General features: G+C 40.9%; 1 protein-coding gene across 12 annotated transcripts in view; it reads right to left on the bottom strand.

Moving 5' to 3' along the window:
- Positions 1 to 12,846, bottom strand: part of CACNA1E (calcium voltage-gated channel subunit alpha1 E) — a 498,649-nt gene that overhangs the window by 145,105 nt on the left and 340,698 nt on the right. For all 12 annotated transcript variants that reach the window (XM_017951640.3, XM_021929889.2, XM_021929885.2 and 9 more), the window contains one exon: positions 11,808 to 11,911. In XM_017951640.3, coding sequence (XP_017807129.1) covers positions 11,808 to 11,911 — 104 coding nt within the window. The remainder of the gene's footprint in view (positions 1 to 11,807; positions 11,912 to 12,846) is intronic.

The raw sequence follows: 12,846 nt of genomic DNA on the forward strand, positions 1-12,846 counted from the left end.
TTGAAATAATGTACACAAAGCATTTAGCATGGTATTGGGCAGATGGCAAGGTTTCAATAAATATTAGATCTTATCTTTAGTAGTATTAAATTATATAACAATTCCGTGATGTTACTATGAGTGACAGATTCTATAACAAACAGGCACATAGTGCTATGGGAACATGTGGGAGAAAGATTTTAATACTAATTGTAAAATGAGAGTGGGGGGTATAGACCTGGAAAGATCTCGTGAAAGAAGTCAAAGTTAAAACAAGCTGAGAGGGATGAGCAGGAATTTAACAAAGAAAATTAGAGGCTTACTCCAGACCACATGAGCAGAGAATAGAAAGGCCCAGGTACTCCAAGGAACTTCAAATGGGGGAGTGTCCAACTTGACGGCCTCATGTGGGGCCCAAGGGCACAGTCTGTCTTTGCTGTTCCCTGTAGGGTGCCGTAGATGGTCAGCTCTACCAGTGGTATCTGAAAACATCTGAGCTCACGCTAATTGACTCAATGGCAGTACTTGGTAGGTAAGAATGGCTCTTTCCCAGCCCCACCTACTGAGTGTAAGCCAGGCTCTCAAGAGAAGAAATCTGCTACTAACAGCTAACGTTTATTAAGTATTTACTATCTCCCAGGTATTAAACACTTAACATGTATTATCTGATTTCATTTCCCCAGTAATCTTATATGACAAACACCAACATCCTTATTCACATTTGGGTAATTGAAGGTATAGAAAAGAGAAATAATTTACCTAACATCATTGTCATAGCTGGCAAGTGACAGGAACAGAATTCAAACCCAGCTAGACTATCTAGAGAGTCTGTATTTTACTACTAGGCAATACGTAGGGCACGGAGGAAAAAGCACCCCAGACAGGGAGCCAGGGCAGCTAGCTTCTACCCAAGTTCTAACACTAAATAGCTGTCTGCAAACTGAGCAAGTCATTTCACTCTCCAGCCGAGTTTCCTCCATTGTAACAAGGAGGCAGGCGCAAATGACACTTAAGAGTTTTGTCTTCCTCAAATAATTTTTATCTCACCCTAAGATACAATTTTCACAACTGATACACTAAGCAGTGTCTTGGGGAAATGCAGATTCTCTCAGCAAGCTCCCATAAGCTTTTTATGTGACCCCCATGGTTACACAACTCAGCCAGGAAAAGTCCTTCTCGTCAGTGTAGGAATTATCAACACCCCACTCTGGTCATCAAAACGGGGTCTCACACAGGAAATTTCTGTCCACAGGACTGGGAAGTTCCATGTGCCATGGCCGTCATGGAGGACCCGTTCATTTTCATCAAGTTCTGCTGTACTAGATGACAGATAATTTCCTTCCACAAAGGACATTTAAACTATCTGGAGGATCTGCTTAAAAGCATAGGTGCGGCCGGGCGCGGTGGCTCAAGCCTGTAATCCCAGCATTTTGGGAGGCTGAGACGGGCGGATCACGAGGTCAGGAGATCGAGACCATCCTGGCGAACACGGTGAAACCCCGTCTCTACTAAAAAATACAAAAAACTAGCCAGGCACGGTGGCGGGCGCTTGTAGTCCCAGCTACTCGGGAGGCTGAGGCAGGAGAATGGCATAAACCCGGGAGGCAGAGCTTGCAGTGAGCTGAGATCCGGCCACTGCACTGCAGCCTGGGCGACAGAGTGAGACTCCGTCTCAAAAAAAAAAAAAAAAAAAGCATAGGTGCTTGTGCCTACCAGACCTCGGTCCAAATTCTGAATCTACTGCTCATGAGCTTTGTTTGCTTTGGCAAATTACCAAGCATCCCTATTTATGACCAAGTATCTCTATTTATAAAAGGAAGTTAGTACTTCCTCATACGGTCACTGTGAGGATTAAATGAGACAATATGTGTCATGTGACTGGCACAACGCTTGATGGGTAGCACAGTCTCAAAAAATCACAGCTTACAAGAAAAACAACTTAAAACAAACCCTGCTCTACTCCTGTGAACTAGCCAAAAGCCATGAAGTGTGTTATGCTTTCCCATACTCAACAGGGCCAAAACCTGACCTCTTTCCCTTAAGACCTACCTTTTGGCCTGTGTTCTCCCCGAGCCACCTACAGTCTCAATTCAGAAACCTCAAAGCAGTCCAGGAGACTTCCCTGTGATATCCACACCAAACTCACTCAGACCTACTCACACAGTCCCGAGTCCTGCAGATCCAACACCTGGCCCCCAACACCTCCTGGGGCTGTCCTGTCCTTTCCGTCTCCACTGCTGTACTTCAGTCCCGCTGCTTCTCTGCTTCTCGCCTGAACTACTGCTCCTCTCTGCTTCCAGTCTTGCTTCTGTATGTACCTTCTCCAGGGCGATCATCTTCAAATGCAAATCTAGCCATCTTCTTATCTAACAATCTAAAACCTCCCCCAAGCTTCTGGGATCAAGCTTAAATTTACCGGCTTAACCCAAGAAGCCCTGCTCGATGAGCCTCTGCCTGTGCCTCCGTGCTAGAATGTGCTTCTCCCTTGTGCCCGTAAACTATCACTGGCTCTTCACAGGCACACACCACTGTCACCTGCTTCAGTTGGCCTTACCTGATCCTTGCCCCTTCTAATTTAAATGCCCCCCTGTTGCTATCTCTTCCTAGACTCAAACTGCTTGAGGGGTAGCAACTCTCTGTCCTTGTTTGACCTGGTATCCCTAGCCCTTAGCAGTGAGTCACATACAACAAGTACTTAGTAACTATTGTGTGAGTCAGTCATTGACTTTCTACTGGTTGATTCCAGTGTTAGAATCCCAGCAGAATTACTCTCCTTTATCTTAGCCAGTCACCTTCAATGTCAGCCAGCCTTGGGAGGAGCAGGTATACATCAAACTAATACCCACCAACTCCCCACAGAAATCTCATCTGGAACACTGAGCTGGGCATGAATAATTTCCTTCTTAAGACCAGCAGCCAAGCCTGTCTCAGGTCAGGCCTGGGAAACACTCAGGTACCACCTCCTAATACGCAATGGCACGTCCAACAGGAGATGCAAGGTTTAACACTGAAGTTATAGTTGTTAATAGACCCATTGTGGCCAAGACCTAGGTCTTATTCATCTTTTTATCCTCAACAATGCCTTGCAAGATAGTAGGAACTCAAAATTAGTGACCTCCACATATGAATCTGAAAAAAAAAATTAGCTTTAGAGAGGGACTAGCATTCTGGACTATTTGAACTTAGAGTCCCATTACATGTATTTTTGAAATATTTCCATAATGAATCTATAATCTCCTTATTTTACCCATCTTTGTATTCTAAATGTCTAACAGGTATCTTTTGCATAGCAGACACTCAATAAACACTTGCTGAATCGCACAGAATTAGCTTGCACATCAGTTGCTAGCAAGGCAGACAGCTATAGTTTTGCTTGTCGTGGGAGCCACTCTACGCATTCATGAGATGCAACCAGAAGAATTCCTCTTCTACTATGGACAGTTCACCACTTCCCATTAGTCTTAGGGCAACAGGACCTTGACAATGAGTCTTGGCATCTTCTGCCCTGTACACATACCGGGTCACATTGTATACGTGAACATCAGTGTGCGTGAATAAGTGTGTACATCCATGCACATACACATTAAAAGTTGCGCCAAATCTATATGGTCAAGATGATATTCCAGGCTTACCACTGGCAGCATTTCTCTGCATGTGCCACCTTAGGTGTCAGTATTCCTGAATGGAGGCCATGTAGTACACACTAAAATAAGCACCTAACCAAAAGTTGAGAAATTATAACCTCTGGCCCCACCTCTGCCAGTAACTAGTTGGAGATTAACATCTCTAAACCTCCCTCTTCTCATTTCCAAATAAAGATACTGTCCACCTACTGCATGGAGTCGTTGCAAAGAACAAATACGAACACAGTAGCAAAGGCACTTTGAAAACTACGGCATGCTTTACACAAGAGAGCTCACACTGCTCCCCACACATATATGGAAGCAGTCTCTGGCCTGACTGTCCCTGCTCTGGTTTTGAGACAGCTCAACTGCTTCCCCATATTTACCTTCCCCTGTTCAGAAGCCCAGGGAACAATGGATGGTGACAGGGGGATGGCTCAGGGTCATTTCTGTTTGTGTGAGCCTCTGCCCTGTAGCCCCTGACGGCCATTTCAGGATGTGCTTATGCAGCCCTGCTTTGTTTCCATGGAGACAGGAAGCTCTGCTTCTCTTCATGCCCAAGCTAATGGTTTTCATCAAATCCCATTTCCTTTGAGACAAGTAAAAATGCTACGATGTTTCCATCCATACTTCCTCTTTAAATACGAACAACAAACATACCTCACAGCCTTCCTCCCACCAACGTCTGTGCCTCAGAGGCAGGTGCCTCAGTCATTTCCACGCTTGGCATCCAGGGGTCCCTGAGCACCAGTGGACGCGGCCTGCCCCCTCTCACGTGGACTCTCTCTCTCACCTGCCCAACCTAGGCACCATGTGTGTTCCCCCTTTAATTTCTCTCTCTCTGCTTTGGGAACAGCCTTGGTACATAACATTCAGCTGCCTGCAGGTCACAAGAAACCTGCTCCCTAGGTTTCCGACCTATTTCCCAGGCTGCTTCTGAATTAAATCCTCACTAAATCCCCACTCTAAGGAGAAAGCTTACAATCTTTCCAAAGGCATGTGAGAGCCAACCAAGCAGAAGAGAGAACCCATGGCCCCTCCTGTACACAGGACTGGCTGCTGCTGAACCCCCTGCAGACACCAATAAAGCCCACCCCCAACTGTGTTGAGCTTCAGAATGAGAAAAAGAAACCAGGTCAGAATGATTTCAGTCCCAGCCTGTAAGGCCCCTATTGTGAACACTCCTTTAAATGTCAAAATTTATTCATACCAGCTGTTCCCAGCTGTCACTGTCACTTCCTAGGCTTCTCCAGAAGTACTAAGGAGGCATCTGCCATCCCAGTTCCATGACATCGAACCTGTGCAGGCCATCTCCCAGAGGAGCCCATGGCCCCACAGCTGGCTCAACCAAACATCCACAGGCCGTTAAGCAGGTGATGGCCACCTGGACCTAACAGGCTGAGAAAATGTATGTTAATATTATTGAAGGACATAGGCAGCTAATAAGAGCTAAGGGCTACTCCATGCCAGACCCTGGGCTAGGGTTTTGTATATGAGAGAGCTTTTGCTATCCCATTTTACAGACGAGGAAGCAGGCTCAGAGTAACTTATCCAAATTCGCAATGCTAATAAGTGGTTTCTTACAGGGTTAGGCTTCTCACCCATGAATGTCAGATGCTAAAGCCCATGCCTCTTCCAATGTACAACTCTATCCCATGCAGAGAAAGATGTAAGAGAATGAAAAGATATGATTCCAAACCAGAGAGAGTCCATGTGGTCAGACACAAGGCACTGTCCAGTAGGATAGTGTTCTGTTCCATTTCCAGCTCTGTTGAGACACAACTTGAACCTATACTGGAGCCTCATCCAGAACACCAGTGGCTTTCGTTAGCACAGCATCTACTTTTCTCCCCAAATATATAGTAAGAATCTGTCTTAAGTTTTCCAAACTAAAATATATACACACTTAGGACAAAGAATATCAGATAAGATTACACAAACATGACATTATCTTCTCAGTAGAAGTACAAGAGGAGGTCCTGTGGTCAGGCTTCTCTGGGGGCCAGAGTTATGGAGGGTGCACACTGGAGTCATAGGTACTAGCTGGCTGGAGACAGTAACTTCTAGCAGTGCTTAGGCACAAAGAATGCCAACAAACACTCATTGAATGAGTAAATACAGAAGAAATCTCTTACGTCTTAAGACTCTCCACTCAAAATAAACATTATTAAAGTTCTTACTTCTTTACGATGTCTTCAGTTTTTCCCTCATATCCATCTCACAAATTACCACCACAGGCTCTTAGTAGCACGTAGTTGGATTACTATGGTTGTTTCCTGCTTAATCCTACTGAATCTGGTCTCTCTCCATGCCAATCCTTCCCCCACGGATGTTAGATGAATATTCTTATATACGCCTTTCATCCTACACTTTTGTGTGTGTGCAATATTTTTACTTTAAAATTTAATTTCTATTTTTTCAAAGTAACACATGTAGAACTTAAAAAGTCAAATAATTTTGAAAGACTTCTAATGCAAAACTGGCAGCCCTCTGCTTTACCTCTCCTAACCCCTGAATCTCACTCCCCAAAGGCAACTACTTTCAACTCTTTTACCTGTTTCTTCTGGTATTCATTTCCAAATTTCTAAATATTATACTTAAACACTGAAATGTCTTTATCTTTCCGTTTTAGATATTCCCTAAATACTTCCTTACTGTGGAACCTAAGATTTCAGTCTTTGACATCTCCTTTCCCTCCCCATAGTCAGCCTCCTCCATCCACTTAAGGCAATCACAGCACCATAAGGGGCTATCTCAAAATTCGGCATCAGCAACATAAATTTGGTTGACAATTGAGCTGAATAGAGGACCTACCTACTATGTTTATATTTCTTACTGGTAACAATTTCATATTTCATGGAATTAAATGCTGTTTTTTTGTGTATGTGTGTGTACACAAATACATAACATATTCACACAGTCATGTATCACTTAACAAAACGCATACATTCTGAGAAATGCATTGCTAGGCAATTTTGTTGTTGTGCCAACACCAGAATGTGTACTTACACAGACCTAGATGGTACAGCCTACTGCACACCTAGTCTATATGCTGTAACCTATTGCTCCTAGGCTGTAAACCTATAGAGCATATTACTACGCTAAATACTGTGGGCAATTATAACACAACATGAAGTATTTGTACATCTAAATACATCTAAACACAGAAAAGGGATAGTAAAAATATGGTATAAAAGATTAAAAAAAAAAATGTACACCATATAGGGCACTTACCATGAATGGAGCTTACAGGAAGTTGCTCTGGGTGAGTCAGAAAGTGAGTGGTGAGTGAATGTGAAGGCCTAGGACATTACTGTACAGCACTGTAGACTTTATCAACACTGGACACTTAAGCTACACTAAATTTATTAAAAACATTTTTCTTTCAATCAATTAATCTTCACAGACTCTAACTTTACCTTATGAACTTAAAAAAATTTAACTTAGACTCTTTGGCAATAATGCTTAGCTTAAAACACACATTGCACAGCTGTACAAATATATTTTCTATCCTTACATCCTTATTCTATAAGCTTTTTTTCGATTTTTTCTTTTTTACTTTTTAAAATCTTTTGTTAAAAGCTAAGACACACACACACACACACATTAGCCTAGGCCTGCAGAGAGTCAGGACCATCAATATCACTGTCTTCCACCTCCATATCTTGTGCCACTGGAAGGTCTTCAGGAGCAATAACACACAGGGAGCGTCATCTCCTATGATGACAATGCCTTCCTCTGGAATACCTCCTGAAGGACCTGCCTGATACTGTTTTACAGATAACTTTTTTTAAGTAAGTAGGAATCAATTGTAAAATAACAATTAAACGTAAATACACAAATCAGTAACATAGTCATTTACTGTCAAGTACTATATACTGTACATAATTGTATGTGTTCTACTTTTATATGATTGACAATTCAGGTTTTATTTACACCAGCATCACCACAACCATGTGAATAATGCATTGCACTATGATGTTAAGATGACTATGATGTCACTAAGCCACAGGAATTTTTCAGCTCCACTAAATCTTATGAGACCACTGTTGCATATACATCAGCCATTGACTGAAATGTCATTATGTGGCACATGACTGTATATAGTTTCAGCAAAACCATAAGCTCTTTTGAATATAATAACACACATTGGGGAATACATTAGTTTTACTTTTTTCTTACAGATAGCATTTTTAGAGGCCTCTGTCACCCTACCCAAATCTGTGCTTGATAATCTCTAGGCTTCTGTCATCCTAGACTTCCCTTCATCACCCTGGGAATCAATCTCCTCCTTCTCTCCTCCATTGAATCCCTTGTTTCCATGAGTATCACGTTCTTCTCTTTCTTCAATTATTTCCTTATTTTTAGTGACTCACATTCACCGGTAACTTTTTCAAAATGGATATCTAAAAATATTGTGATTCCATCCTAAAAAACAATTGTTATTTGAACTAGGTATAGAATTCTATCTTGGAAATTATTTTCCTTACGAAAGTTTTAGGAACTTCTCTATTTGTTACTAACTTTCAGTGTTGCCATTGAGAAGCCCAAAGCTATCCTGATTCCTATTTCTTTGTAGATAAATTCCATCTCCTTCCTAATTACCAGGCACTTTCAGAATATTTTTTAATCTGATGTTCTGAAATTTCATGACGATTCACCTTGGTGTGCTTGCTTTCCATTAGTCATGCTGAGTTTTCAGTGTGCACTTCATTATTAATTAAACTCATTTGTTCCCTTTTACCTCCATACCCACCTTCTATCTCCCTGCTATAAAAATTATCATTAAAGTAAAATAAAAATTTGAAAAATTACAATATATTCAAAATGTGCCTTTGATTTGAATGTATTTTCACAAACTGTATGTTTTGTGTGCATGTAGTTTTATGTAAATGGTATCATATCACAGTGATTCTTTCTTGTTTTCACTAAAATCTATGTTCTTAAGATATCTTATGTTTCATGTGTATACAGTATTTGTTGCTCTGTGCTACATAGGATGCCACAGTACACACTGCTACATACTACGCCATGGTATACACCAAATGTTTTACCTATATAATCTCCCAGTTATAGACATTCAAGTTGCCTCCAACTCCCCACAACCATGAAATAATGCTGGAAAGAACATCCTTGCATCTGTCTCAACACATCTTTTAAACTGGCAATGTGAGTCTTTTGGTTCTGGGAACATTTCTTGTATTTTTGTTAATTTTTTCCTTTCCATTTCTCTGTTCTTGTTATAGAACTCCTATTATAGTTAAAAATTGGATCAATCCTGTTTTGTTGTTCTATTTTCTAGGTAATTTCACCAATTTTATATTCCAAACATTTATTATCTTTATAGTTTTATTACATTCTTATATTTTTACATTATTTCATTTTTATATTTAATGTAAATTTACTTCGTAAAATGAATGTACACTTTACATTAATTTCCAAGAGCCCTTAACCTCTAAATGTCTTTTTTTTTATTTATTGGTCTGTTATTCTGTAAATGAAATGGTTTCTCTTCTATCTCTAATCGTAAATACAGCTTTTAAAATTGTCTTCTACTCTCTGCATTGTTCATATTCCCTCAATTTCCTTTTTTTATTCATGATTTTGTTTTTTATTCTTTCATGTTGGGCATTTTCCTCAAATGCTGATGATCTCTAGATGTGTGTTCATATTTAAGAGCATGGCACAAAAGCTCATTGGCAACTCTGTATGTAAGCTTGCAGCTTGTGGAATGGTGAGTGTAATGGGATGACTGGAAGCCCCCCAAAAGATCTGTTCACATCCTAAGTCTTGGAACATGTTAATGTTACTTTATTTCGAAAAATAATGTTTGTAGATTATTAAATTAAGGATGTTCAGATAAGAGATCATCCTGGCTTATCAAAATGACCTTAAATCCAATGACAAGTGACCTTAGAAGAGCAAAGTGGAGGGAAACTGCACAGACATTGAACAAGAGGCAATATCACAGAGGCAGAGATTACAGTGATGTGGCTATAAGCCAAGGAATGTCTGGGGCTGCCAGAAGCTAGAAGAGGAAGAAAATCAATTCTCCTTTAGAGCCCTTGGAGGGAGCACAGCTGTATTCATCCATTTTCATGCTGCTAATAAAGACATACGCAAGCCTGAGAAATTTACAAAAGAAAGATGTTTCATGGACTCACAGTTCCACATGGCTGGGGACACCTCACAATCATGGCAGAAGGTGAAAGGCACATCTCACTTGGCAGCAGACAAGAGAAGAGAGCTTGTGCAGGGAAACTCCCTTTTATAAAATCATCAGGTCTTGTGACACTTAATCACGAGAACAGCACGGGAAAGACCCACCCCCATGAATCAATTACCTCCCACCGGGTCCTTCACAACACCTGGGAATTGTGGGAGCTACAATTCAAGGTGAGATTTGGGTGGGGACACAGCCAAACTATATCAACTGCCCTGCCAGATTTTGGACCTCTACCCTTCAGAACTATAAGAGAATAAAGTTTCTCTCACAGTTTTAAGCTGCAGAGCTACAGTAATTAGTTGAAAGCAGCCACCGGTAATTAATATAACGAGTCTCACCAAAGATGATGAGATGGGAACCTGTTTCTCTGGTCTCCCCCAAATATCAGTATAAATTTGTCCCTTCTCTTCAGACAGACAGTTTCCCACGAGAGGAATCCTCTCAACTCCTACCAGATTGCTGTGTTTTTAAGAGTCAAGCAGAAGTGGGCTGGACTATGCACATTCAGTTTGTAGACTTTCATTTAGCCCTCCTGTTTTCAGTACAACATATCAACACTACTCTCAGGTGTACCTGATGGTACAATTCCAGGCTTCTCTGATTCCACATCTACAGAGATTAAGTCTCCTAACTTTTGCTAGGGTGGGGGTTGGGTGAAGCAGATATCTGTCAGCATTGCCTGGAGGTTATAGTGGGGTAGGGCAAGGAGTCTAATGTTCCTTACAAGGACTTTGCATCAATCCTCTTGTTTTTAGCACCATGCCTACCCCAGCTCTCAGACCTACCTGGTGTCTCCAATTCCTGAGTGTTTCTAGGGCTCTGAAGGACAATCAGTTTGCTTTTATACTGGTATTCCCTAAACAACTAAACTTCAGCTTTCCTACCACTGTCAGTTGCCAATTTTTTCCTATGTTCAAAAATGTTGTTGACATCTCTCATCTCTTGTCATTCCTCTTGTTCCCTTTGTCCTAGTGCCCTTCTTAAAATTTATTTTCTGTATTAGTGGAGTTTCAAGAAATGACTAACTTAGTTCAATCTGCCATGTTTAAACACAAGTACCACCTTATAAATTTTCATTTGAAGAACGTATGCCACTCTGACAAAAAATTAAGTTCAGTTTTGCTTAGAAAAATAAAAGAATCTCTAAAATATATCTCCATCTTGGCTATCCTAAGATGTTACATTATAATTTCTTCACACTCCATGACAAGTCCCATTTTTTCATCTTTGCTTACGGTGTAATGTTCCCCTTCCTGAAATGTTCACTCCCATATAGTCTGTGTAATCCTACTACATATTTCATAACCCAAGCAAAATCCCAATCCTTCATGAAACTATCCCTGATGACTTCAGACTACATAGATTTGTTCTTTCCTCAAAACAAATGATTATATCTTGTATAAGTCAGTAAAAGAACTATTCTCCATTTCATGTGTTTGCATCATCTTCTTAGCAAAACATGTTTCTTAAGGAGAGGAACCACACCTTATACTTTGTGTGCTCCTGGCAATGCTTACCATGGTATTGGACACCAAATAGTTGCAGATTTGTACAAACTAATTCAAGCCACAAATATGAGAGTTGATGCCCAATACACTACAGAGTAATTAACTTTTGAGGGAAAGCCTGTGTCTAATTCAACTTTATTTCCCTAACAACCAGCACAATGTTTGACATAGGTCTCTGACTGCTGAGTTACTGAATGAAAGCGTGGATGAATAAATGAACTCTCACTAGATACTGTGTTCAGTGTTGTGCCTGAGGTCAAGACTTTTTAATTCCTGAAAATAATCAAGATTATTAGAACGACAGTTCACTACTGTATTCCCAGCATCTAGAAAGCATTTGGCACAGAAGAACTGCGCGGTAAGTGTCTTCTAAATGAAGGTTAAATGAATGAATCTGCCATGAGTCAGGAGGTATTAGTTTACAGTTAGCAGTCAGCAAATGAGTTAAGAAGAGAGAAACATCTGGCTCACCCGGAAAGCACTCCCAGGACTAGGTTGAGAACAAAGAAGGATCCAATGATGATGAGGGGGATGAAGTACAGCCAATTCCAGGTGGCTCCTAAGGCATCATTGGTCTGAAAGAAAGAAAAATGGTTCCTTAATACTTAAAGCCATCTTCCATAAGTAAAGCTAACATTCCTGCAGCTTCACAGAGGGTGATATAACAAGCGCAATGCAATACAGTTAAATATTGCCTTACTCCATTCCCAATTTGGCATTACTATGAGTTAGCTCACAATATCCCATGTACATAATGAAGAACATAGCATCAGCCTCACCCTAATATACTGAGTTGGAATATTCTCACACCCTCACTTAGCACATGGGAAGACAATACAGAAAGGTCAGATACTTTTCCAAAGTCATGCAAACAACCACTGGTTTTACAGCATTTGGTAATGTAGGTTCTAAGCCTCTGCACACAAAATTGGGCAAATTCTCAAAAAGACAAAGGCAGGTTGTGCCCAATCTATTCCATGGATGCTAGCAAAGGCCTTGACAGGATTATTTAGAAGAAATGTTAGGGTCCTCTGTGTCTTGCTCAGCCCTTGACCCGGACCCAGCTTGCTTTCTTCCATCACAGTACAATAGTACAGAGCTGGCCCAGGCCTGGCCCCAGCAAGGCTCTGGCCAGAACAAGGAACAAATCTAGATTTGAAGAGTGATCACTTGCACTCTAATGTTAACACTCAGTGAATTAAAAAATGCCTGCAAATCCATATTCTGGATTCTCATATCACGAACCAGTTGCAAGACCCTTCAATGGTCAGGGATTGAGGAAGAATTATATCTTATGACTTAAACAAAAGAAAGAAGCAATTCTTAGCAGGATGTCTTATTAGAACCTTGAAATAGAGCTTGGGACCCTCTCTAAAAGCTGTACCACTGAATTAAGGGTTCTCAGTCTTCCCTTTGACTCTTCCTCCCCTGACAGCACCTCCAAGTCTTTCCAAATAGTCTTCCTGAATTGCATTTCACATATGCAGGGCTTTGAAATCCCTTCAACCCC

The sequence above is a fragment of the Papio anubis genome, chromosome 1 (genome assembly GCF_008728515.1).
Source record: "Papio anubis isolate 15944 chromosome 1, Panubis1.0, whole genome shotgun sequence".
In the NCBI taxonomy this organism is placed as follows: domain Eukaryota; kingdom Metazoa; phylum Chordata; class Mammalia; order Primates; family Cercopithecidae; genus Papio; species Papio anubis.